General features: G+C 62.5%; 2 protein-coding genes across 2 annotated transcripts; one reads left to right on the forward strand and one right to left on the reverse strand.

Moving 5' to 3' along the window:
- Positions 1-30: 30 nt before the first annotated feature.
- LOC142009018 (tonsoku-like protein) lies at positions 31-14,972 on the forward strand. Its single transcript, XM_074986465.1, has 26 exons — positions 31-208; positions 941-1,036; positions 3,576-3,718; positions 4,002-4,185; positions 4,762-4,891; positions 5,128-5,299; positions 5,485-5,599; positions 6,171-6,316; positions 6,566-6,718; positions 7,001-7,126; positions 7,809-8,010; positions 8,167-8,231; positions 8,406-8,495; positions 8,828-8,900; positions 9,035-9,198; positions 9,308-9,431; positions 9,516-10,258; positions 10,339-10,433; positions 10,703-10,859; positions 11,114-11,192; positions 11,743-12,044; positions 12,496-12,667; positions 13,181-13,353; positions 13,539-13,612; positions 14,230-14,363; positions 14,754-14,972. The coding sequence occupies exons 1-26, from the start codon at positions 178-180 to the stop codon at positions 14,945-14,947; spliced, it is 4,137 nt and encodes a 1,378-aa protein (XP_074842566.1). The 5' UTR covers positions 31-177; the 3' UTR covers positions 14,948-14,972.
- Positions 14,973-16,414: 1,442 nt separating this feature from the next.
- On the reverse strand, positions 16,415-22,868 carry LOC142009020 (vacuolar protein sorting-associated protein 28 homolog). Its single transcript, XM_074986467.1, has 9 exons — positions 22,832-22,868; positions 21,689-21,717; positions 21,317-21,354; positions 20,834-20,923; positions 20,318-20,432; positions 18,176-18,277; positions 17,901-17,954; positions 16,959-17,050; positions 16,415-16,553 (listed from the first exon to the last, which is right to left on the reverse strand). The coding sequence occupies exons 1-9, from the start codon at positions 22,866-22,868 to the stop codon at positions 16,436-16,438; spliced, it is 675 nt and encodes a 224-aa protein (XP_074842568.1). The 3' UTR covers positions 16,415-16,435.
- Positions 22,869-26,083: the final 3,215 nt, after the last annotated feature.

Consider the following 26,083-nt stretch of genomic DNA (forward strand, 5'->3'; position numbering starts at 1 on the left):
GATTTACCCAGCTCTGGAGCGGGAGTTAAGGGACTCCATTTGTGATTGGCTCTGTTGTTTGTGATCTGTGTGTAAGGTAGCCAATGGGAGTACAGAAATGGGATTGGCGTCCAATGGGATCGGCGCGTGGGCGGCCTCGGTTCGAACCGGCGCGGCGGGACGGGAGCTGGCGGCGGAATGAGCGCGGAGCGGAGCCGGGAGATCCGCCGTGAGGGGCGGGCGCGGGGGGCCGCGGGGCAGGGAGCTTGGGGCAGGCGGATCGGAGAGGTGGTGGGCAGGGCGGGGGGTGTGGGGTGATGGGAGGTGAGAGGGAGCAGGGCAGTGATGGGGTGGGGTGATGGGGGCGGGGCAGGGCAGTGGGGTGTGGGGTGATGGGGGGATCGAAGGGGGTGCACCATCTGGGGCGTGATGGGGGAGCAGAGGGGGCCGGGTGATGGGGGGAGTCAGAGGCAGGTGGGTGATAGGTTGGCAAGGGCAGAGGGGGTGCGGGATTTGAAGGCGATATTGCAGTTGTGTGTGGCAGGGAGGCAGGAGGGTGTCAGAGAGGGTGGAGGTGGGTGGGGCTGAGGGTGTGTGGGTCAACATGTGGGGCCAGAGAGAGGGTCATTTATAGGTGGGATCGTTGAGCTAGGCTCCCAGACGGGTCTCGGCAGTGTGGGGTGAGGGGGTTTGGACTACCCTGCGACAGTCCTGTCCATGTGTCTGGGACTCAGCTCCTGTCTCCCCCAGGGAGCATGCAGCCAGGCTGGGGGTCAGATTCCATGGTGGTGGAGGTAATTGGAAATCCTGCGTGTTGTGATTTGTTGCCCTGAGCTGGGCACGTAGTTAGAGGGCTGATGACTCTGCGCCAGAGGGGTTTGATGCTGACAGGCTGTGGGAGCTTGACCGGGTTCTGATGTTCTTCTCTTCATCCCCCCACCCCCCCCCCCCGGCCCCCCAGTGCTCCAGAAAGCAAAGGACAAGGCCCGGAGGAGTGGCAGCCTGAAGGAGGAAGCTGCCATTTGCAACCAGCTTGGGGAGATCTTGGCCAGACATGGTGAGTGGGTCCCAGGGCCTGGCTCTCAATGGCGAAGGGTGGCTAGCTGACTGCTGTCTGGCTCTCGTGGCCAGGGCTGACGCTGGGAGAGATGGGTCCGGGAGAGCCGTTCTGAGGAAGGTTTGGAGGCCCTGCTTTTGGGGCCACCGTTGGAAAGTTGGTCACTGGGCAATGCTCTCGGCTGTCTTTGTCGGTGCTGGTCTGGCTGTGTTTGTGACGGCTGGGCTGGGGAGGGCTCCTGGCCGTGGGAGCAGGCCTGGAATGGCTCTTCTTTGCAGGGATGGTACATCCATGGGCTGGGACCAGCCCCCAGGAGATTGTGTCTGCCACACAGCTGACCTTCCCCCAGCAGGGAGCCGATTCAGTGCGATGATCCTGGCCTGTGACCTGAGCCCTGCTCTTGAAGAAGAACGCCCCATGCCTGAAACTCCCTGCCATTGTGACATCTAGCTCTCTCTTTAACCTGAATCTTGTTTGGCCTCCGTCCCCACAGCTCCCTGCAATGGTTAGAAACCTTCTCCTTTGTGCCAGCCAACTTTACTCAAGACTCTCTGTTCTCAGGCCAGCATTGTCCCTTGCATTCCCTGCTTTGGCCCCAGCCTGGGCCTGACCTCCTTGGTGTATCACCGGAGACTCGGGGGACACCCTCACAGCCTTATCTTTGCGAGCTAGGCCAGCCAAGTTCTTCCAGTCACCTCTGCCTTCCTCAACAACCTGAGTGGCTCTTCTCTGCCTTTCTCTGGGGTGAAGTCCCCCTTTGTGCTCAGGAAATGGTACTTCGTGTTCCAGACCAGCTGTCACCAGTCATGGACGTGGTCCTCTCTCTGCTGGAGAGACTGTGCCTTTGCCTGCTGTGTGGCTGGATTGCATAGGTGGCTTTAGTCACCCTATAACCAGCCAAAGCATCCAGGTTTCTCTCACCTTCCTTCACTTCAGCTGATGAGCCTCCGGCTATCGGTAGCCCTTCACTCTAAGCACCTTGTCCTTTGTCGTACTGAGCAGCGCCTCGTTTCTGCTGCAGGCTTTGAGATCCCCCCGATCGTCCTGCCTACCATGCCGATCCTCCTCCGGAGCGAGCGCCCTTCCTGACTTGTGTCTGCAGCAAAGCCCATCAGTGCACTCCTGCTGTTCCTGCCTTGGGCATTAATAGATATGGTACAACTGGGCTCGTGTCGGATCTCTGAGGAGCTGTGCCAGGAGCATCCCTGCCCTCTGCCAGTTTACCTTTCGGCACAGCCTGTTGCCTTCACCCCCTGAAGCCTGTTCTCTCCCCCTGTACGCTCCTGGGCTGATCCCAGAGTGCTCCAGTTTGGCTAACGTTGCATGTAGCTAATTTTGTCTGATGCTCTGCTGCCATCCAAGTGTGCTAGAGCCACTGTATTTCCTGTAGCTAGAAAATCAGAGGCCGTCAGCTACAACATGGGAGATGAGTATCACAGAGGGAGCCGTGTTAGTCTGTAACTTCGAGAACAACAAGCAGTCCTGAGGCACCGTATAGATTAACAGAGATTTTGGAGCATGAGCTTTTGGAGGCAATGAACCGCTTTGTCAGAGCATGTCTAGGAATGAGTACAGCAGAAAGGGATCTAGGGGTTACAGTGGACCACAAGCTAAATATGAGTCAACAGTGTGATGCTGTTGCAAAAAAAGCAAACATGATTCTAGGATGCATTAACAGGTGTGTTGTGAACAAGACACGAGAAGTAATTCTCCCGCTCTACTCTGCGCTGGTTAGGCCTCAGCTGGAGTATTGTGTCCAGTTCTGGGTACCGCAGAAGTTCAGGAAGGATGTGGAGAAACTAGAGAGGGTCCAGAAAAGAGCGACAAGAATGATTAAAGGTCTAGAGAATGTGACCTATGAAGAAAGGCTGAAAGAATTGGGCTTGTTGAGTTTGGAAAATAGAAGACTGAGGGGGGACATGATAGCGGTTTTCAGGTATCTAAAAGGGTGTCATAAGGAGGAAGGAGAAAACTTGTTCTTCTTGGCCTCTGAGGATAGAACAAGAGGCAATGGACTTAAACTGCAGCAAGGGAGGTTTAGGTTGGACATTAGGAAGAAGTTCCTCACTGTGAGGGTGGTCAAACGCTGGAATAAATTGCCAAGGGAGGTTGTGGAATCTCTGTCGCTGGAGATATTTAAGAACAGGTTAGATAGATGTCTATCAGGGATGGTTTAGACAGTACTTGGTCCTGCCATTGGGGCAGGGGGCTGGACTCGATGGCCTCTCAAGGTCCCTTCCAGTCCTAGTGTTCTCTGATTCTATGTGATGCAGCAGGTCTTTGCCCACGAAAGCCTTTGCTGCAAAATACGTTAGTCTATAAGGTGCCACGGGACTTGTTGTTGTTAACATAGGAGATGTGCTCTTGAGTCCCCGGTGCATGTCAGCTCTGAGCCCCAAGAGGGGTTACGGCCCGGGCTTGTTACTCTGGCTGCTCTTGTAGCTGATGGAGTGGGTGCGCCTCATCCCAGGGGCCCCTGCTGTGCCTTGGGAAGCCAGCTGGCTCGCTCGTCACCCCAGTGTCTCTCTGCTCCCGGCAGGGCGGTACCGAGAGGCGCTGGTGGAGCACCAGGAGGAGCTGCGCCTCCTGGAGAGCGTGGAGGATGTTATCGGCTGTGCCGTGGCCCACCGGAAGATTGGGGAGCGCCTGGCTGAGCTGGAGAACTATGAAGCTGCTTTGAAGGTAATGGGGGAGAGGGGGATAATCAGCTCCAGGGATTGGGGCTCCCCAGGAGCTGGGCTGAGAGCTACTTTCCCAGTATTCAGCCCCGCCAAAGGCCACAGGGTGAGAGGGGCAGCAAGCCAGAGGAGGGGCGACAGAATGGCTGGAGGGGTTTAAAAGGGAACACTAGGGCACATAGTGGTAACCCCTGAGCTGTCAGCCTTGCAGGGCCCAATTCAAAGCCAGCCCAGATCCATGGGGCTTGGGGGGTCTCATGCGCCCTCTTGTTCTCCTGCTCCATCAGCACCAGCGCCAGCATCTGGAGCTGGCCTGCGCTGTGTCCGACCACACTGAGCAGCAGAGGGCTTGGGCCACCATTGGCCGCACCTACATGTTCGTGGCGGAGAGCGGCCAGGCCGGGGAGGCGCTCTGGGAGGCGGAGCAGGCCTTCATGAAGAGCCTGGCCATCTTGGAGGAGCAGCTGGAAGGTGAGAGCCGGGCTGGAAGCTGTGGGACACGGAGCTAGGGAGGGGAGCCATCAGCTTGGGATGTGGTGCGCCCTGGGGAGGGTCACCAGTCGGCCTCTGCCTTGGCTGTCTGACCAGACGGTCTAAGTCCCCACCTTTTACCCCTTGTCCTTGCCCCAGAGCCTGCATCTGGGATGTCCCTGGTCCCTGAGCTCCATCCCCTCCCCGAGCCGGAACTCCCTGGCCTGGCCAGGAAGGGGCAGGCCCTCAGGCTTTCATCCGGGCTTCCCATCTACTCGTGCTGGCTTGTAAGGCCCAGTTAGGCTCGCCGCCGGGATTGTGGGATATGCAGGGGCACTCAGGGACCTCCAGCCTTATCTGACCTGTCGGTTCCACACCAGGGCAGCCAGGACCGTGCCCGAGACTGTTCCGTAGGGACCTCCCAGCACTCCCACCCCATCCCTTGGGAGGCAATTTGCTCAGCTCATTCGGCCAGCTGGAGGGTGAGGGGTCCAGCACCTGTCCAGCCCCTCTCTGGCCCTGGAGCTCCTGCCTTGTGGAGCCGGCTGGGTGACGGGCTGGCTCTGGCTGTCCCAGGGAAGGTGCCGCAGCGGGAGCTGAGTGAGATGAGGGCCCGGCTTTACCTCAACCTGGGCTTGGTGTACGACAGCATGAAGGACCAGGCCAGGTGCAGCCAGTACATCAAGAAGAGCATCTTCATCTCCGAGTAAGGCCCTGGCCCCTTCCTGGGGGGGGCGGGTGGTGGTGCTGATAGGCCGAAGGCCCCTCTGAAGAGCTCCTGTGTTTCCCTGGGGTTCACCCTCTGCTGGTGGCTGCAGCCGTTTGGCTCAGGAAACCGGCTGGTGCTGTGGCTGGGGGGTGTCAGGTGGGGGAACAGGGCCCAGGGGTTTCCTGAGGACGTGAATGGGCGGGCGACCCTGGGGGTGACCCGTCTCCCTCTAGGCAGACTCACCTCTACGAAGACCTGTACCGGGCCTACTTCAATCTGGGCCACATCCACCTGCGGGAGGGGCAGCATTCCAAGGCCATGCGCTGCCTGGAGCGGGCACGCGACTGCGCCCACACCATGAAGGAGAAGTGCATGGAGAGTGAGTGCTGTGCCGGCATCGCCCAGGTGAGGGCAGCGGGGAGCCCGTACTTGGCCCCCAAGCTCTTCCCCCTGGGGCCTGACCACCCAGCATGGCCAGCAAGGGGACAGCACCCCCCCCCCCCCCCCCCCCCCCGCCAGGCCAGCACCCTTTGGTAGTTGGACCTCTCTGCCCCTCCCCTTGCTGACCCTGCTGCCCTGGGGCCTTGCAGGTGCTCCTCAGCCTGGGGGACTTTGTGGCCGCCAGGCGCTCGCTGAAGAAGGCCTACGTGCTGGGCTCCCAGCAGCCCCAGCAGCGCGAGAGCATCCGCAGGAACCTGCGTTACGGTGAGGGGGCTCGGGTTGGGGCTCCCTGCGACACGGCGCGGGGGGGGGGCTGAGGGGACCCAGTGGCCTGTGCAGCTGGCCGGGAGGAGGTTGGGTGTCACTCCCCAGGGCTCAGCCCAGGCTGACTGGGGCTGGGAGCTCTCCACCTCTGGCTCTCAGTGCAGCCCCTCCCCTTCACAGCCCTGTGTGGCTTGTGGCTCCTGGGGCGGTGCCCGCCCCCCCCACCCCCGTGTCACAGGCACGCCCAGGGAAAGGTGCCGCGGCTTCTCGGGTGCAGGGCCGCGCTTGCACAGGCCACTCCTGACAGGGCTTCTGGCACGTCCCCGACGTGGCCCCAGTGGCACCACAGGGCGGTGCTTTGACACTGACCCCGCACCAGCCCAGGGGGGCAGCGAAGGGGGCTCGGCAGGTGCTCACTGTCCCAGAGGCCTGCAGGCTGGGTTGGGTGAGGGGGACCTTGGTCCCCACATACCCCTTCACCTGTGGCTCCCCTACCTGCCCTGAGCCTCTAGGGGGAAGAACCCAGCCCACCCCCGGTGCGTGCCACTCACACTGCTGGCCTCTCCCCCAGCCATGAAGGTCAGCCATCTGCAGGAGGCTCTGGAGGAGGCAGTGCCCGGCGACTTGCAGACAGCCCTGGGCCTGTGTGAGCAGCTGGGGGACCTGTTCTCCAAGCATGGGGACTATCGCCGGGCGGTGGAGTTCTACCAGAGGCAGGTGGGTGAGGGCTGCCCCTGCTCTCGGCCTGTGGGCTGGGGGAGGACCAGGCTGCCTGGAGGCTGGGCTCCGTGCATGGTAAGGGGCTGGTTCTGCTTCCTCCTAGCCGCCGAAGTGCTGCCAAGCTCTGGCCCGAGGGCAGGGGCACCCGCTCAGATTCCTGCAGGCAGCAGGGATGGGGCTGGGCGAGCCCTGCGGGGGCGGGCGGCCACCCCGGGCACAGCATGTTGTGGACGGTGTCTCTGGCAGCTGCGCTACGCCGAGTCCCTGCAGAAGCCTGAACAGGAGCTGGCTGTGATCCACGTCTCTCTGGCTACCACCTTTGCGGACCTGAGGGAGCCCGGCCGGGCGGTCCAGCACTACCAGACGGAGCTGGCGCTGCGGCGAGGAAACCCACTGGAGGTGAGGGGGCGGCCTGGGCTCTGCCTTCTGCCCGCCGGTCTCACCCTGCAGGGCCTGGGGACCCCGTGCTGGGCTTGGCCGTGCGGGAGGGGAGCTCAGCTAGCAAGCAGGGCCTGGCTGGGCCCCACAGCTCGGGAGCAGGGAAGGAGGGTGGGGCAGGCGTAAGAGTCAGGATGGCAAAGGACTTGCTGTTTGTCACTTACCCCGTGCCCCTGGGTGGGCTCCCTGCCAGTGGAGCTGGACTGGTGCGGGGAAGCTAATCCCATTGTCTGTGTGCCCCAGGAGGGGAAGACCTGGCTGAACATCGCCCTGGCCAGGGAGGAGGCTGGCGAAGGCTACGAGGCCCTGGAGCCCAGCTTTCAGAGCGCGCTCCGGTGCGCGGAGCAGGCTGGGGAGCCCAGGCTGCAGGTGAGGGGACGGGCCCAAAGCTGCTGCCCAATGGGGATGCCAGTGCTCGCCTGCAGCACCCCCTTCAGGCTGGGCAGCTGGCAGTGCCCCTCCCGGGGTCCCCCGAGCCTGCGATAACTGAGACTGGCACCCAGGAGTCCTCCCAGCCCCCCGCCCTACGCACAACACCTCCCTGCTAGGGCCTGTGGCCGAAAGTGCTGGTTTCTGGCCCCCTCCCGCTTCCAGGCTCTGCTCCTTGTTGGCACATGCCCGGGAGGGACCGTGCTGCTCACCTGCCGGGAAGCCCAGCTCCTCACTCCGCCCAGGATTCCAGGCTGCACCCGGCTCCTCCTGCGCCAGCACAGCAGAAAGGCAGGGGAAGGGCGTGGGGTGCCGGGGCTCGGAGCTGAAAGGCGCCCAGGGCAGCTGCGGTGCTGGGGCTGGACTCGAGAGTGCCTAGCCAGCGTCCTCCCCTCACTCGTAGCCTGTCTGCTGGGCCAGGCTGGGGGGCCTGGCAGCTGCTCCAGTGGTCAGTGCCCTGGCCTTGCTCCCTGCAGGGCCCCTTCAGGCCTGGGCGGGGGGCCTGGGGACTGCCTTAAAGGCCAGCGCCCCCAGCTGACAAGGCCTGGGCTAGCAGCCCTGGGAGCGCCCAACCCCATCTGCGGCTGGGCAGGGTGATCAGCCCATCCTTTCACCCCCTCAGCGGCAAATCCTACAGCACCTTCACCCCCTGCAGCAGAAGTGGGGGCGCCCTGAGGCCCCCGACACGCTGGCCAGGCTTCAGGGCCTGTGCCGCTCGCAGGGCTGGAGCAGCACCGGGGACAGCCGGGGGGAGGAGGAGGAGGAGGAGGAGGAGGACAGCAGCGAGCCCCTGGAGGAGAGCGAGCTGGAGCTGTCTGAGAGCGGTGAGTGGGCCTGCTCGGGGGGATGGGGAGGGAGCTCGAGCCGAGTCCCGGCCGGGTGAGGCTGTAGCCCTGCGCGTCTGCCTGGCGCGGGCCCCCCTTTGGCAGGGTGGGGGCTGTATTGGAGCCGGGTGCCTCACTCAGGCCTGTGCGTTCCAGACGGGGAGGAAGATGACCTGGACGGCTACAGCAAGAGCGTGCCTGGCCGCCGCAGGATCGCCAAGGTGAGGCTGGGCCTGGGCGCAGCGTCCTCGCCCTGTGGGGCCGTCGCTCCAGCTCCTGCGCCGGCGAGGCCGGATCCCGGGGCGCTGCGCGGGGCGGGGGGCCGAGGGGGCTGGCTCTGATCTGGGGCCCCCGGGCAGTGCTGACCCCGCCTCCGCCCTCCCTGTGCCCTGCAGTGGAACCGGCGCAACGACCAGGGTGAGACCCCACTGCACCGCGCCTGCATCGACGGGAACCTGCGCCGGGTCCATTTCTTCCTGGAGCAGGTGGGAGCCGCTCCTCGTTCCCGGGCAGGGCGCCCTGGGGTACCTTCCGTCGGCCCGTGGGGGCAGCTGGGCGGCTGGCTGGGGTCGCGGCGTCCCTCTGCTCTGGCCCTCACAGCCCCCAGCAGGGGACGCGTTCAGTAAGTGTGTCCTGCCTGCAGGGCGCGTGGGAGTGAGCCAGGTAGGCACTGGGCACTGGGGCAGCTTCCCGGCCTGGCCCGCAGGGAGGGCAGCTGGAGGGGGAGATCCTGCGGGAGTTGGCATGAAGCCCAGCAGGGCACCTGGCCCCCACGTAACCCTCATGCCTGTTCATGTCTCTTTCCTCCTGGGGGCAGGGCCACCCCCTGAACCCACAGGATTATTGCGGCTGGACCCCACTGCACGAGGCCTGTAACCACGGGCACCTGGGTGAGTGGTGAGGAGGGTGGGAGGGTTTCGGTGTGGGGGGTGGATGACGGCAGGGGCTGGAACGGGTGATGGGGGCTGGCTGGAGGGGGCCCTGGTGCTGCCACCCAGCAGTAACTGCTGGCTCCTGTGCCCAGAGATCGTGCGGCTGCTGCTGGAGCGTGGTGCCTCCATCGATGACCCCGGGGGCCCAGGCTGCGAGGGGATCACCCCCCTGCACGACGCTCTCAACTGCGGCCACTTCGACGTGGCCGAGCTGCTGCTCCAGAGGGGCGCGTCGGCGGTGCTGAGGAACGCCAAGGTGGGGGAGCAGCGGCCTGTGGGCGGGCGCTGGGCTCGGCACCCCTGCACAGCTGTGGGGTTTCTGGGGGCGGCCCTGAGGCTCAGCCCCTCCATTTTATCCGCCACAGGGCCTGAGCCCTCTGGGCACCCTCCGGGAGTGGGTGAGGATGTACGGCCGGGACCTGGACCAGGAGACGCGCCAGCGCTGCCGAGCCATGGAGCAGCTGCTCAAGGAGGCGGTGGTGGGGCGAGGTGAGGCCGGGTGGGAGTGGTGCTGTGGGGGGGCATCTCTTGGGGGCTGGGCCCAACTCACGGGGTTCCCTGTCTCCCGCCCAGCAGCAGAGGTGGCTCAGCCCCCACAGGATGTGCCGCAGAGCCAGCTGTTTGATGCGGAGCTCTCTGAGCCGCTGACACCCCCCCGCTCAGCTGTGGCCCCCCAGCCCCAGAGTGGGGGCCCCTCCACGAAGGCGACTGCGCCCTGCAGGATCCTGACCCAGCGTGGCGGGCAGGGGCCAGAGTGCTGGGCCAAGCTGGACGAGTGCATGACCCCGCTCCGGCCCATCAAGAAGAGGCAGCGGCTCCTGAGCCTGAGGGCGCCGGGGGAGGAGAGCCGGGTGCCGGGGTTCCTCGGGCGGGCAGAGCCTGGGCTGCCCCCCGCTGGCACCGGGCAGGCCAAGTACGAAGCAGCCATCCATGGCGTGGGCAGTGCCCAGTCCTGCCAGGTCCCTGAGCCGGTGCCGGCCGAGGCCTCTGCCAGGCCGGCCCTGATCCCAGCCGAGGAGTACGTGGGGGATGACTGGCTGGAGGATGACCTGGGGGCGAGCCGGGAGCCCCGCAAGAGGAGCCACCGGCGCCCGGGGGAGTCGGGCTCGGACTCAGGGGGCACCAGTGGGTCTGAGAGCGACGGCGCAGCCCCCTTCCCAGCTGCTCTGCCCCAGAAGAGGAGGGCCCGGCAAAGCCGCCTCACCCAGATAGTGGACAGGACGTCGCTGGGTCGGTCCCGCGGGGGCCAGGCCCTGGTGGCTCCGGAGCCAGCCGCTGGTCTGAGGCCCGTAGGCGGCAGTGGAGAGGCCCCACAGGTGAGGTGCTGGGGGTGCACAACAGCAAGGGAGTCCCCTGGGCTGTCTCTTGGGTCTTGACTCCCCTCCCCTGTTCCCAGGCCCCACTGCTGGCTGCAGCCCCGACTCGGCCACCCCCCATCCGAGTGCGGGTCCGGGTCCAAGACAACGTCTTCCTCATCCCCGTGCCTCACAGGTGAGAGCCGCCTCGCATCCTTCCTCCCAGCGTGGCCCAGAGCCCAGGAGTCCTGCCCCCCCAGCTGGGTCTGGGGCAACATTAGCAGCACCCTCGGAGGGGTCCAGCTCCCAGGCAGCGCCAGGGGGTCAGGGACTTGGGGTAACAAGGCCATTCCCCTCTGCCACTGGGGGGGCTGCCCTGTTCCTGCCCCACCCTGGGAGGGCGGGCTGGGGGCCTGGTTCTGGTGGGGCGCTCTGGCTCAGCCCTTCCCTTCCCTTCCCTTGCAGTGGCCTCGAGAGATGCCCGGTGGCGTGGCTGGCAGAGCAGGCGGCCCAGCGCCACTACCAGGCCTGTGGCCTGCTGCCCCAGCTCACCCTCAAGAAGGAAGGGGCACTGCTGGCTCCCCAGGATCTCATCGTGGACGTCCTGCAAAGCAACGAGGAGGTGAGGGGCACCCGAGCCAGGATTGGCGCTTCCAGGGCTGAGCCCACCAGGTCCCCCTGTAGGCCGCTGAAGGGTCGTGGTGGGGCCCATCACTGTGGACTCTGCACCAACCGGCAGGGCCCAGATGACTGGGAGCTCGGAGGTCTGGCTTCACCCCTCACTGGCGATGCCCTTCCCCTTGTGTTTGAGCCTGCCAGTGCTGCCCAGCCAGCCGGCCTTCCTTCCTACCCATAGGGCTCTTGTCTGCCTTGCAGGTGTTGGCAGAGGTGCAGTCCTGGGACCTGCCCCCGCTCGCCGACCGGTATCGCAAGGCCTGTTGCAGCCTGGCCGTGGGTAAGGGGATGCCACGGACCCTGCTGCCTGCCTGCGTGTGGGAACCGTTGGATGTACAGGGTCTCGCTGGGTTTTGTAGCGCCTCAGGGCGGTCAGCCGGCTGGGGAGAGTGCCAGCCGGCCCGTGGGGGGGACAGGCAGGAGGGGCTCCAGTGGGAAGGCTGGTCCAGGGGGCTTGGGCACAGCTGTGCCACCGTCTGCGTGTGTGACCTCGGGCAAGTCCCTCAGTCTCCGGGTCACTGGCCCAGCTACGGAAGGGGACAGAGGTGGAATGTGGCTTCGGGTGGACAGATTGGCACCCCCAGGGCCGTGCTACATGCCAGGGGAAGACCTGTCCAGCATCCGCTGAACGGCGCGCAATGTCAGGAGCCGTCGGTCACGGCTGCCCCCCACGTGGTGCTGGGCGGGGGGAGGGTGTCCTCGGTCGCGGCTGCCCCCCACCCTCTCCCTGGCTGCTTGGCTCTAGCCCCGGCCAGGCAGCAGCTGGCTGGGAGCTCGTCAGTCTGGGTGCCCCACAGCGACTGGTCTTCCCTCATGGACTCCTGTTGCAGGCGAGCACCGGCTTCTGCTGAAGATGATGGAGCTGCAGGAGTCAGGCCCCTCGTTCAGCACCTGTGGCCTCTCCTTGCACCAACCCCACCTCACCCCACTCCTGCGTGCCCTCAAGCTGCACAGCTCCATCCGCCAGCTGCGGCTGGCTGGGACGGGGCTGGACGATGGCCTGGCTGCCGAGCTGCTGGCTACGCTGGGCACCATGCCCAGCCTGGCCCTCCTCGACCTGTCGGCCAACCAGCTCGGTGCTGAGGGGCTCCGCGCGCTGGCAGCAGGGCTGCCCTCCCAAGCGGTCTTCCAGGTTGGCTTGTGGGTGTGTCCAGCACCTCCCTTCCCCTCAAAGGCAGGTGGGAGGGGCCCCGGCCTCCCGCCTGAACCCCGGATACACAAGCAGGTTCGGGGACCCCCAAACTGCCCATCCTGGCGCTCTGGGCTACGGCTCTGGCACTGCTGGTGTAAAGGGCCCTGATGAGCTCCTGCCAGGGCTGCCCTGATGGACACCAGGGGCTCCCCGGATCAGGGAGGAGTAAGCTGTGGCCGTGCTGGTGCCAAGGTGCCTGCTCCTAGGTCCTTCTGGGGAGGGGCTGGTTGTGAGGGTCCCTGTAGCATGGGGGGGGCTCTGCTGCTCCGTCCCTTCTCTGGGGCTGAGGCTGCCGCTGTGGTCCTCCCAGCGGGGGTGCAGCCCCGGCTGTCTGGTGGCACAGGGCAGAGCCCAGCAGGTTGGGGTGACTCCTCCGCCCCTGTTGTTCCAGAGCCTGGAAGAGCTGGACCTCAGCCTGAACCCCCTAGGGGACAAGAGCTGCGAGGCCCTGGCCTGCCTGGTTCGAACCTGCCCGGTCCTGACCACGCTCCGGCTGCAGGCCTGTGGCTTCTCTGAGGCTTTTGGGCAGCACCAGCGCCTCCTGCTGGCCAACAGCCTGAAAGGTAAGTGCCCCTGCACTCCCCCAGCCCCGAGTGGGGGCACAGCAGGCGTGGCCTCATGGTACAGGTGGTGCCCTCCCTTGTGGCTCCCCTCCCCCAGCGCCACGGTCTACAGGCTAGGCCCCCCTGTGACACAGAGGCACTGCCAGGAGGGCCCCATTCACTGGGATGGGGCCTACAGCTTGGGGGTGAGGATGGTTCCACTCATGGAAAGAATGCGGACCGCTGTTCTGTCTGGTCTCTGCCAGCTTCTGCCCCACAGCTCGCAGCTACCCAGGCCTGGGCTTGCCTCAGTCTTGCCCCACAGCCACCACGCCCTGGGTTCCCTGCCAGGTCTGCCCCACAGCAGCCTGCTCTGCCGTTCTTTCCCAGTGCAGGCCTGTTGGGTGCCTGAGTTTCCAGTTAGGCAGCTATGGACAGGCCCTCCGCCAAGCTCCCAGCCTCCTTTATCTGCCCGGGCCAGACAGCAGCTGGCTCACTCTTAACACGCTGTCTCTCCCGCATGCCCCGGCCCAGGAGCTGTGCACCTGAAGACCCTCGCTTTGTCCCACAATGCCCTGGGCTCCAGCGGCCTGCAGCTGCTGCTCAGGAGTCTGCCCTACGCCACCCTCAGCCAGCTGGAGATTGGCTCGGTGGCGGCCCGCCTAGGCGAGCCTCTCGTGGATCCGGTGGTCAGGTGCCTGACACAGGTACGGGTGCAAGGGGGTCCTGCAGTAACCCTTCTCTGGCTCCAGGAGTTGCAGGAGCTCTGCACGTGGCAGGGGAGCCCCTTTTGTCCTGGGGCTGTGGGCCTCTCACGCAGCTGGCTCGGCCCTGACTGGCTCAGCTGTGGTGTGTGGCTTTGGGCTCAGCCCCCGCCCCCGTTCCATTCCAGCAGGGATGTGCGCTCACCCACCTGGCTCTCTCTGGGAACCACCTGAATGATGAGGCTGTCGCAGAGCTGGCCAGGTAAAGGGGCAGCGCTGGGGTCCCGGGGCCAGGGGCTTTGCTGTGGGGCAGAAGGTAATGGGGTGGGTGTGTGACACCAACCTTCACCCAGCTGGGTCCTATGCGGAGTGATCTCCTGCTGGGTAGGAGCCGTGGGGTGGCTGGGCCCAGCAGCCAGCCCATGGGGACATAGTAGGAAGAGAGCCTGAGTGAGAGGTAAGGTGGCCATGTTCGCCTTTAGCCCACTGGCCACCTTCTGTCCCTGCATTGTGCTTTTCTGGGCCACCAGGTGAACCCCCTCCCGTAAAAAGAGGCGGAGCGGGAAGGGAGTCTGAGCCACAAGCCCTTGGGTGGGAGGCCTGGTGAGCGGCAGGACCTGCCTCCAGAACCGGGCGTACGTGGATTGGTGGTCGGGTGGAGCTGCTGGTTCTACTACTGCACTTCACAGGCAGTACACCTGTCCAGCTGCCTCCCTTCCCCGTCGCACCTTGTGCTCCCTGGGGGTCTCGCTCCAAGGCTGCAGTGCCAGCACACCGCACATCTAACACCTAGCCCCCAGGGAGTGGGTGGGCCATGGGGCAGCAGTGCATTGTGGGTGAGCCGAGAGGCATGGGGCTGTTTGACTCTCTTGGTCCCAGGTGCCTCCTGGTTTGTCCCACTTTCATCTCCCTGGATTTGTCTGCGAACCCAGAGGTTACCAGCGGGGGCTTGCAGATGCTGCTGTCAGCGCTGGGGGAGAGGCGCCAGGGGCTGCAATACCTCAGCCTGGCAGGTGAGGGGGTGAAGGGCTCCAAGATCCCTGGGTTGCGGAGGGGTCCTGCTTCCCTGCACCTGGCAGGGCCGGGGGAGCATCACCCTGCCCTCGCTGGAGGGACTGAGAGGTGATCCTGAGGGGGCAGGGGCAGGCTGTGAGCCCTGGAGTTTTGCTCCTGATCCAGCAGAGCCCCCGGCCTGGCTGGCGCTGCCGAGTTGCTTCTCTCTCCGTAGTGGTGTGCAGAGCAGAGCAGAGCAGAGCAGAGCAGAGGAGGCAGGACTGGAGTAGCGAGGGGCTGCAGCTGATAGAAAGGGCACAAGGGGGGTCACCCAGCCTGTCCCCTCTTGGGCCGGGTCCAGGATTCTCAGTGCGCCACAGTGGCTACAACGGCCTGTTTCCTTCCCGCAGGCTGCAGGGTGCGAGGCCCATTGGACAGCACCACGTGGGCCCGGGTCTCTGCCAACGTGCGTGAGCTGCGGCTCTGCAGCCGGCAGCTGAGCGGCAGCAACCAGCGGGGCGTGGGTGAGTCCTGGCTTGGCCCCCCGGGCACCTCTCTGAGCGCAGTCACGCAGCACCACAAGCTCTTCTGTAAGAGCATCTGAAGTGCCCGACCGCTCGCAGCTGGAGCACACAAGAGGCCCATCCTGCTTGGGGCTGTGGCTGCTCGCAGAGGGAACTTGGGCAGACGTGAGGAACCAGGCACGGTGCCCGGCCTGTGCCAGCGACTTTTCTGCACTCAGAACTCAGGCCTGGCCCATGGGGAGGGGCAGGACCTGGCTGCTGCTGCTGCACAACCTGTTCTTTCTGGGGGCCCAGAGCCCTGCAGCTTCCCCCCACCTGGCACCAGTGCAAGCTGAGAAGGGAGCTGCTGGTCCCGTCGTAACCAAAGGAGGCAGGGCCCCGGCTGCTGTTGTGGAACTGGGCCTGTCTGCCTCGGGCTCCGAGCACCAGAACGCTGCAGGACTCTGCCCCATGGGGGTCCCTGGGCTTTGGAACCAAGGCCTCGGCTGTGTCCCCAGGAGGCAGTGAGCTACCGGGCCTGTGCTGCTAACAGAGAGGGGTGGCAAGTCCCAGAGTGTCCCCGGAGAGCTGGCTTCCAGCCTGTGGTGTCTCACCAGCTGCAGTCACACCTGCGCAGCAGAACCCTGGGGCTGCTGGCAGGGCTGGGGGGTTGGCTCCTGGGGCAGCACTGGCCTTGGAGCAGGCTCTGAAGCCAGCGTGGGGAAATAAGCTGCCAGAGACTGAAGGCGGCCACCTGCAGAAGAGCCCTTCCCTACTGCACGTCTCCCCACACAGGTGGAGGGTGATATTTTATTTGTCCCCCATTCCCGAGCTGTACAGGTTCTAGCTCTGGCCTTCCAGCGGCCACTGGACTAGTTCAGACAGACTTATTAGCTGGCTGGTGTTTTCTTGGCTGCACAGGGTGGGCTTCTGCCTGGTGCAGGGGCCTGGGAAACCAATCAATAAAGTGCTGTATGTCTCCTCTGCTCCAGGCCTGCGTTGTGCCACCCTGCAGGCAGTGATGCAGAGACCTGGCCCTCTGCTGCTTGGGCCAGAGCTCTGTACCCTGCCAGCCTTCTCCCCCTCTGGACAGCTGTTTGACACCCCCCACCCTCATTTCCCAGGCTCCCCTGCAGCCTGGGGCATGACCTGTTGTCAGCAAGGGTGGAGCGCCCTGCCTTAGCCAGCTGCTGTGGCACCCAGAAAATCTGAGCTGATGGGCTGGTCCAGGCCCTGAGTACAGGTGCAGTGGCTGTGCCTGCTTCTCCCACCCAGCAAGAGCCACAGCACCGCAGGCTAGCCAGCATGGGGGTTTATTACCGCAGGTGTACAAGTCTCCCGCCCTGCTTGCAGGACTCACGGGGAGGGAGGAGAGGAGACAGGCTGGCTGGAGCTGGCCCAGTGTGAATGTGCCCTGCAGCAGCACAGTTCACCTTGACTCAGCCCTAACCCTGCTGCGGGAATGGCTGCAGTGCACCACTCCCAGCCTCCTGCCCCCAACAGCAGCCTAGGGGAAAGGGCCTGGAGCCTGCTGGACTGCTACAGTGGGAGGGCGCTCCTCAGGACCAGGCAGGGCGCAGGGCCTAGCCTCAGGAGTGCAGGAACCGGTTGAAGGCATTGTAGGCGGATTCCAAATCAAACAGCATCTGGCGCACGTGGGAATCGTCCAGCTCGTCAGAGGCAGACATGCCGCTCAGCGTCTGCAGCCTGCCGGGGAGAGTCAAGGCACAGGCCTGGCCCCCAGAGCAGGAAGAAGGCCCTTTGCTGGGCTGCACTTTGCGCCTGCACTAGTACTGGAGGGACCTGGCAGGAGCCATGACTTGTCGCCCTGAGTGCTGGCCTAGGAGGAAGCTGGTAGCTCCTCTGGCCACGGTCCCACCCCGCAACCAGGCCCCTGATCAGACATGGCGAGCAGGGCTGGGGACAAGCACCTCCCACTGCAGAGGGAGCAGACTGATGGAGCTGGGCCCGAAGGCACTCTGCGCTCCCCCATGCCCTCAGACTGGCAGGAGCGCCATGGGGCAAGGCAGGTCCAGGCCCTGTCCTGGAGAGCTGGGTCAGGACCCGGGCTTGCTCCTGCAGAGGGCAGGGGCCTCAGAGCACCCTACTCACCACTGGTTCACTTTCTGTCTCCCCTCGAAGTCAGGAGGTAGGTGGCTCATGCGGTTCATTGTCTCCATCAGCTCCCGCAGGTCTGGCTGGATCTGGATGCACAAAAGCATGGAGCTTCTGCTTTTCCTGCCTGGGGCCCGGCTGGGAAAGCCCCACCCCCCTTCAGGCGCTGCTGCCAGCAGTGAAGCCTCCATGCACCCCTAGCTTGTCCCCCTCTCTCTCCGAAGACCAGCCACACCGGGTCAGACCAAAATTCATCTTGCCCAGTGCCCTGTCTTCGGACAGTGGCCAATGCCACGTGCCCCAAGGGAAGCGAACAGAACAGCTGAGCATTGAGTGGTCCATCTCCTGTCATCTAGTTCCAACTTCTGACAAACGGAGGCTAGCGCCATCATTCCTGCCCATCCTGGCTAACAGCCACCGATGGACCTCACCTCCCTGAATGGATCTAGCTCTTTTTGGAACTCTATTGATAAAGTCCTGGTCTTCACGCCATCCTCTGGCCAGGAGCTCCAGAAGTGAACTGTGCACTGCATGAGAAATACATCCTGTTTGTTCTTAACCCTGTTGCTAATTTCACTGGGTAACCCCTAGATCTCGTGTGGTGGGAACAAGTAAATACCTTTTCCTTATTTTTCCTCCACACCAGTCATGATTTTGTGGACCTCTTAGTCGTCCCCGCACCCTTCATCTATTGTTTTCTAAACTGAAAAGTCACAGACTTTTTAATCTCTCTTCAGATGGACCCGGTCCAAATCCATTGTTTTTGTTACCCTTTTCTGAAACTTTTCCACAGCCAAGGGTGTTGTTTTTTTTTTTTTTTTTGAGATGAGGCGACCACATCTGCACGCAGTATTCAAGCTGGGGGTGTACCCTGGATTTATACCAAGGCTGTAAGATACTCCCTGTCTTATCCTCTGTCCCTCTGTAAATGATTCTCACCTCATCCATGGCTCGGATCTCCAGGCGCAGCTTGTCCATCACTGTGATGAAAAGCTGGAAGAGAAAAGAGGTGCCTCAGCAATGGCCTGGAAGCTAGCAGCAGGGCACCTCACTCCAGCCCTCTTGGGAGGGTGGGGGCAAGCCAGGACAGCGGGCCCTTGACAGTCCCCTGGGGACCAGCCATGCAGCTGCACAGGCCAGGCCAGCTGCCAAAGTCCCAGAAGCACAGGATGCCGGGATTACAGTGCGCACAGCCCCTTGCCCCGGGAACGTACAGAGACGATGTCAGCAATGCAGCGGTTCAGGTTGCCCTTGTCGTCCTTGATGGTGATTGGCCGATCCTCCTTGATCCTCTCCATGGCCAGCGGGCAGTCGAGCTGCAGCAGAAGGAGGGTTACAATGAGGCTGGGCAAGCTCAGGGCAGGGTAACAAGCACCATATAACCCCCAACAAAGAGCATTTCCCAGGGAAAGCCGGGTTCCGCTCCATGTGCTAAGCTGGGGGAAGAGAGCACAGTACAGAACGTGGCCAGACGGTCTGAACATAGGGCCACCCAGCCTGGTCGCAGACAGTGACCAGTGCTGGGTGCCCCAGAGGGCATGACCAGAACACGTCACCAAAAGGTGATCCTTCTCCTGTCACCCAGTCCCAGCTTCTGACAAACGGGGCTAGAGGCACCACCCTCTCCACCTTGCTGAACAGCCATTTGTGGCCCTGTTCTCCATGAACGTATCCAGTAGGTTTTTGAGCCTTGTTATAGTCTCAGCCTTCACATTGCCCTGTGGCAGGGAGTCCCACAGCTGGCCCTGCGTTGTGTGAAGAAATCCGTCCTTCTGTCTGTTTCAACCCCACTACCTGTTTGTTTCATGGGGTGACCCCTAGTTCTTGCATTAGGAGAAGGAAGACAGAACACCACTTCCTTATAGACTTTGTCCAACCAGTTGGGATGTTCTGGACATTAGCCGCCTCTTTTCCAAGCTGAGAAATCCCACTCTTACTACTCTCCCCACACCATACCCCAGCCATTCCATACCCCTAATCGGTTTTCTGCCCTTTTCTGTACCTTTCCCAATTCCAATACATCTTTTTAGAGATGTGGTGACCTTGAATACTGCTGCAGGTGTGACGTGGAAGTACACGGGATTTATACGAAGGTAATATGATTACGACAAGGTGGAAGTGCCTTTGGTCCAGGGGAGGGAGGGAGAGAGAGAGAGTGAGTGTGTGTGTGTGCGCGTGCACACTCACCCCCCCAAGCGCAGGGGCCCCCTCTCTAAGCCAGGTGACCGCGAGAGTGTAATTCACCTTTGGTGGGTTCTCCAGCACCAACAGTTTTTAAATCTAGGCGGGCTGTATTTCTCATGGGACAGGTCTGCTCTGGGAGTGAGCTGGGGGCAGGGCTCTGGCCAGAGGGACACAGGGGAACAGCCTGGGTGACCACACTGGTTCCTCCAGGCTTGGAATAAACAAATCTATGCAGTCTCTCCCCCCAGCATCTAAGTCAGTCAGGCACAGTAGGGCTATGTCTACACAAGCCCCTTCCTTTCAGAAGGGACATGGTAATGAGCGAGTTGGGAAGATGCTAAGGAGGCGCTGCCATGAATATGCAGTGCCTCTGTGATGTAGTGGGAGATACCTGTGTGTACACGTGGGGCTCCTGCTGAGGGTAACCTGGCGACCAGGTGACACCCCTGGGCTGCAGACAAAGGAGGAGGTGGAGCCTGAGGGGTTTGAACTGGAACTGGGTGTTGGAAGCAGTTAGTCGGGGCTGGGAGAGAGAGAGACAAAGGAGGGGGCAAGACCCCGGCTCCGGGGGCCCCTCGGGGCCTCCTCTCCCCAGCATGGCTTGGGCTGGCTGTCTCTGCCGGCTGCACTGACTCCTCTGTACGACGCTGTGCCCTGTTGCCTAATAAACCTGCTGTTCTCCTGCCTGCGGATGGGGTGCAGAGGATGGAGACCCCGAACCCCCTCACAGCCTCATTAGCATAATGGTGGCTGCATGTAATTTGAAAGTGTTGCTTTCAAATCACGCACCGCCAATGTAGACATGGGCCTTTCGAAAGGACCCCCCGGACTTCGAAAGCCCCTTCTTCCTATTTGGTTTTAGGAAGAAGGGTTTTTCAAAGTCCGGGGGCGGAGGAGTGTCCTTTCAAAAAGCCCCCGTCTAGACAGGCAGCGCACAATTCAAAAGCTGTGCTTTCCAATTGTGTGGGGCCACTATTATGCTAATGAGGCACTGCATATTCACGGTGGTGCCTCATTAGCATATTCCCAACTCGCCCCAAAAGGAGGGGACTAGTGTCCATGCGGCCTACATGTAGAACTCAGCAGCAACACAGCCCCCCCCCGCCCCCACTGTTCTGGGAGCCCCCCGAGATTCCTGTCCCAGAGTCCCCAAAAGCTGTACTGCTGGAGGCTGAACTCATCCGGAACTTGCGGCAAAATTCATCGATGGAGCCAATTTCAGATCCCTGTACCTGTTTGAAGGCAGCTTTGTACGGGACCAGGAGCCGGGAGCAGGCTGCGGTGTACCTGGGGCAGTGCATGGAGTAAGAACAGCTGGAGTGGCTCATGCCAAGCAGGAGGGGAACACGGAGGTCGAGGATGTACAAGCAGGTCCCCAGGGGAAAGGAGAACACTGTAACAGCCCCCACGGCAGGGGAGGCTCCCCAGGGTCTCTGACTGGAGACCCTCTGCATGGAGCAATGTTGCCTGGCCCCCAGGGGAAGTGGGCAGGGCCTGAGGGGGGACTAAGGGGCTGTTTTGATGCTTCTCTGAGCCCCTTCCCCAGTGTGTCCGCAGTGCCCTGGGGGGGGAGGTCACTCTGCTCCACTCGGTAACGACGCATCCTGCAGGAGATGCTCCTGCTGCTGCATCCGCTTGGCTCCCCTGGGAGAGACCAGGCTGGAAACAAAACCCAGCTGGGGACTCACTCGTTGGGAGAGACACAGTCCTTGATATAGGCTTTCTCCAGAGCCTGCATCGTCTTCACCACCGCAAACAGCTCAGCCATGTTATTGTACCTGAAACCCAAGCGCAGAAGCCCGTGAAGGCGCATAGCCTGTGACCCCCACCGCTATACACGCGCCCGCGTCCCTGGGAACAGCACAGGGGCTCTCATGCTCCACAGCCCAGCAGGAGCACTCCCTTTTTCTGGAGAAGACCCTTCCGCCTATTGCATCTTTCTCAGCCGCAGGCTGCCCTGGCCAATGGCAGAGGCGGAGCAGAAGGGCTCTTGGGTCCTTCCTAGCTTGGCGCGGGGACAGAGCATCAGAACGCAGAGCTCCCTGCACCATCAGCCCCAGCATCTCCCGAGCAAGGACCTCACTGCAGACAACAGCTTGAAGTCCCAGCACTCCCAAGCCCCACAGAACTGTGTACCACATGGGAACCCATTCGGCTGGGGATGGACTCACTTTTCTCGCTCCCGTGCATTTTTATACAGCTTCACCTCCTGCAAGGAGAGCAGATACACAGCCTGTCAGGTACCCGCACAGTGTGTGGTCAGCTGCACAAATGGACAGGCTGGAAGCAGGTGGGGACGGAGCTGACAGATACGGACCTCCTGCATCCTCACCACAGGGTAGAGGAGACAGGGACCAGAGAAACCCACACTGAGATGGAGGTAAGGAGCTGGGAATCACCTCAAGAGCTGGGGTCCCCTGAATGCTCCAGCACTGAGGGCTGTGAAACCGTTTGCAGAGCCAAACCCGACTTACGCTGGAAGGTCATTCTGCCTCCTGTGCCAGAGACAGGACGAGGAGGGGAACGTGACCAGCGTTACTCACCTCGTACAGTTCTGGCTTATTCCCTGGGGCTGAAAAAGAAGAAACCCATGAACAGACCTAGCACTTATAGCTAGGGGCCTACCAGTGACGCCCACAATGCAAAACCTTCCTGGTAACCCGGTGTTAGGAAGGACCACGTCCACAGCTCCTTAGCCTACTAGCTACAGGGATACTGCTAGCACCCAGGACCTCTACAGCCTGCTCCGCTCGTCCATCTCGCCCCTCCTGCTGATCACTGCCCCTTGCTCCAGGCCAGAGAGCCCAGCACAGTTCACAAGGGAGAATCAGATTCTGAGCTGGAAGGGTCCTTGAGAAGTTGAGTCCAGCCCCTGCACTGGAGCAGGGCCAAGTAAACAGAGCCCATCCCTTCCAGGCATCTGTCCAGCCTGTTCTTAACAACTTCCACTGATGGGGATCCACAACCTCCCTGGGGCACCTTCTCCACAGCTTAACTGCCCTCAGTGTGGGAAAGCTGTTCTTTATCTCAGGGGGTCTCAAAATTCATTGCTGTACAATCCACTTCTGCCAAGAAAAAGTAATGCACAGACACATGCCTCAGCCAAAACCCAGGCCCTGCCACCAGGGGTGCGAGTAAGGGGAACAAAAGACCAGCCCCATTGCCCGAAGAAAGGAGAGGCTGAGGACCCAGGCTGCAGCCCCAGGAGGGGCCTGGAACCTGAGCCCCACTGCACAGGGCTGAAGCCCTTTGTCTGGCCTCGATCTCAGCAAGTCTAAGCCAACCCAGGGGAACTCATTAAAATGAGGTCCCAACCCAATTTGGGAACTGCTGTGCTATCCTAACCCCTGTTGATGCAGACTGAGCCATTGCTTCGTAACCTGCCTCTGTGGCCGTGATACCCACCCTCCCATGAGCCCAGTGTCCCACCACTCTGCTGCCCCCAGCCCCGCTAGCCTGACCCCTGGGGACTTTGAGGGCGGGCAGTCCCCTGAGGGGAGCTGGAGCCCGCGGTGTCACTGGGTCTCTGGCCAGGGGCGGGGTGGGCCTGGGTCACAGCCCTGCTCATGGCCAGCAGGCAGGGCTCTGTCAGGTGTCGACTGGGCCAGTCTGTGTCTCAGCCCCGGCCATGGGGTGGTGCTGTGGGGCCCCTTGCTCCCCACGGTGGCAGGGCCAGCGGGACTCACCTCCTGGGCCAGGCGCAGCAGGGATCCCGTGGAACATTGTGGTGGGCTGGGGCACTACTGCCTGGGGGACCTCTGCGAGGGAGGGAGAGGGGCGTTAGTGTGGCCTGGTAGCCCGGCCCCTGCACCCGACGCGATCCCCGGACCCAAACAGCCCGGGGCCCCACACTCCCCACCGCCCCCTAGTGACAAACACCCCCCAGCCCTACGCTCCCCACCGCCCCCTAGACACAAACACCCCACGGCCCTGCGCTCCCCACCGCACCCCAGCCAAACACACACACACACACACAACCCCCCCGGCCCTGCGCTCCCCCCGCCCCCTAGTGACAAACACCCCCCAGCCCTGCGCTCCCCACCGCCCCCTAGTCACAAACACCCCCCCGGCCCTGCGCTCCCCACCGCCCCCTAGTGACAAACACCCCCCAGCCCTGCGCTCCCCACCGCCCACCAGCCACAAACACCCCCCAGTCCTGCGCTCCCCACCGCCCCCTAGTCACAAACACCCCCCCCCGGCCCTGCGCTCCCCACCGCCCCCCAGCCACAAACACCCCCCCGGCCCTGCGCTCCCCACTGCCCCCCAGCCACAAACACACACACACACACACACAACCACCCCGGCCCTGCGCTCCCCACCGCCCCCCAGTCACAAACACCCCCCCGCCCTGCGCTCCCCACCGCCCCCCAGCCACAAACACCCCCCCCCGCCCTGCGCTCCCCACCGCCCCCCAGCCACAAACACCGCCCCCAGCCCTGCGCTCCCCACCGCCCCCCAGCCACAAACACCCCCCCAGGCCCTGCGCTCCCCACCGCCCCCCAGCCACAAACACACACACACACACACACACACACACACAACCACCCCGGCCCTGCGCTCCCCACCGCCCCCCAGTCACAAACACCCCCCCGCCCTGCGCTCTCCACCGCCCCCCAGCCAAACACACACACACACACAACCCCCCCGGCCCTGCGCTCCCCACCGCCCCCCAGCCAAAACACCCCCACCGGCCCTGCGCTCCCCACCGCCCCCCAGTCACAAACACCCCCCCCGGCCCTGCGCTCCCCACCGGCCCCCAGCCACAAACACACCCCCCCCGCCCTGCGCTCCCCACCGCCCCCCAACCAAACACACACACACACACACACCCTGAGCCGAGCGCACCGCACCGCACCGCTGCTCCCCGCGCCCCCGGCCCTGCCGCGCCGCCGCCCTCCGGCCTCTCACCCGCTTCCTGGAAAATGGCGCCGGAGCACATCGAGCGCTCGCCTCTCCGCTCGCCCGCCTGCCTGGGAGGGGCGCGGCCGTTATTTGGGCGGGAAGGGCGCGCGCTGCAGTGCTGAGGGAGGAACAAGTGACCCCCCCCCCGCCCCTCCCCGGTCCCGCCAGAGACGGGGCTTTCCCGCCCGGCCCGGCGGTGTGCAATCCCGTGGTGGGGGGGAGCCGGCGCCCTGCGCCTCTGGCCGGTGGGTGGATGCCGGAGTGCGCCACAGCCCCGGTACAAGGGCCAGGCGCCAGCAGCCCGAACGGGAGCGCGTGTGACGTGCTAGGGCTCCGCAGAGCCGGCACGCGTGCCAAGAACAGCAGGTGAGGCGGGAGCTCAGCCCCGCCCTTCCTCCCCCCAGGCAGCCGGGTGCTGGCACAGAGCCAGGCCGCCTGGGGAGTAGGAAAAGCCCGTCTAACACAGCCAACCCCCTCCCCAAGCGGGAGAGCCCTGCCTCCTCGCGTGTTTATTCACGGAGCTGTTGTCAGAAGGACCCCTAGTGGCTTTTAAAAGTATCACCGGCACTCAGGCTGGAGAGGATGGAAGGTCAGTTTTCAACACTGCCTCCAAGGTTGCTGAGCCCGGTGGTACTGCGGTGGGAACGAGTGGGTACTGTTACAGACACGTTGCGCCTCAGGGATGTTCTCTTTTCTGTAGGGTAACCCTGTCTGAATGTTCCCAGTAAAGTTCCCCAGAGGTGGCCCGGCAGTAAGGCCCTTTGTCAGTCCTTTACCTAGTAACCCTTTTGCAATAGGGTGCCGAGCCTCCTTGGTCAAAGCTGCCTGAGTCCCAGCCTGGCACAGGCTTGGTCAGTTCCTCCTGCTCCCATGGTTGCTCTGCAGAGCGGCTGTGAGGGGAAATGCTGACCCCACAGGAGTCTTCATGCTGAGAAACAGCTACAGTGCTGCTTCCTGGCCTGCGTGGGCTGGCAGGTAGCCCCCCATCCCCTGCTGTGCAAGGTCAGGGACAGAAGGATGGAGCCAGCTGGAACATGGTTTAAATGCAGCATCTCTGCCCCAAGGGGTTGGCAAGGAGAGGAGTCTGTTTTCTGGAGCTGCCTCCCTCAACTTGCCCATCTTTTTGTACAACTGCAGGCCCATGTTTCCTTCTAATCCTGTAAGGTGCTATTTATTCTCCTTTGCATTTTGCAATCGATCCATTGAATTTCAATTATTTATTGGTTCAATTATTTAATAAAATCATACTTGTAAAATATTGTTACAGATGTGAAATTCATAACATGACAAGCAACATTTGGAGACCTGAACCAAATGTTGCATGTGTGGCTGATTTCGGGCTATGAATAGTTAGAAATAGTTGAGTTAAAGAATATTTTGAACATGTGTCTGTACTCGCTCTTCAAGGTGGTGTATTCTGTGATGGATTTGAAACGTTGATGCATTTGATCCATGTTTAGTTTGTTGCATGCCCTACTATGTCACAAACCTCTCTAGTATAACCATAAGCATAGTAAATGTCAGTAATTGTGAAGGTTATGAGCAACTGATTCAGCTGTGAAATTGACCAGCACCTCTATTTCAGGAGAGATCTCTGTGCTGATGTATTCAGAGCAGAACAAACTCATTTTTACTCCAGAATAAAAATGCTTCTTGCTCTCTCCAGTAGTAGGTTCTGTGACAATCTCAGTACCCTAACTAGCTAATTCTGCACCTGAGGCAAGAATATAAAATTGCACCCCTCATGTATTCATGGTAGTTAGTTTGTAGAACAATGGAAAGTACATAAATAATCACAGTAACAGCAACAGTAACAACACACTGCTTATGCTGGCAGGGGGAGGGGGCTGTGTGGGGTGTACCCACCATACCTTGTCTCTCCTGCCTCAAGTGGGACTGTGCCGCTAGCAGATGCCTGCAGCGGGTGGTCGTGGGGCCACAAAAGAAACGGGGAAGGGCAGGGGGCAGGTGGGTGTGCTGACAGCACTGGGTGCAGAGCCAAGATAGCAACATTGGAGCCAGTGTGGTGCGTACGG

This window comes from Carettochelys insculpta, chromosome 2 (genome assembly GCF_033958435.1).
Source record: "Carettochelys insculpta isolate YL-2023 chromosome 2, ASM3395843v1, whole genome shotgun sequence".
Classification (NCBI taxonomy): domain Eukaryota; kingdom Metazoa; phylum Chordata; order Testudines; family Carettochelyidae; genus Carettochelys; species Carettochelys insculpta.

Excerpts from the sequence above, each read along its gene's own strand:
- LOC142009018 (XM_074986465.1), top strand. The coding sequence starts at position 178 with ATGAGCGCGGAGCGGAGCCGGGAGATCCGCC. Across the intron at positions 8,011-8,166 it reads GCTGGAGCTGTCTGAGAGCG|ACGGGGAGGAAGATGACCTG; the intron begins GTGAGTGGGCCT and ends TGTGCGTTCCAG. Across the intron at positions 11,193-11,742 it reads CTGTTGCAGCCTGGCCGTGG|GCGAGCACCGGCTTCTGCTG; the intron begins GTAAGGGGATGC and ends CTCCTGTTGCAG.
- LOC142009020 (XM_074986467.1), bottom strand. The coding sequence starts at position 22,868 with ATGTTCCACGGGATCCCTGCTGCGCCTGGCCCAGGAG. Across the intron at positions 21,718-22,831 it reads TGCTGCGCCTGGCCCAGGAG|CCCCAGGGAATAAGCCAGAA; the intron begins GTGAGTCCCGCT and ends CTTCTTTTTCAG. Across the intron at positions 18,278-20,317 it reads GCAAGTTCCGGATGAGTTCA|CTCGACTGCCCGCTGGCCAT; the intron begins GCCTCCAGCAGT and ends CTTCTGCTGCAG.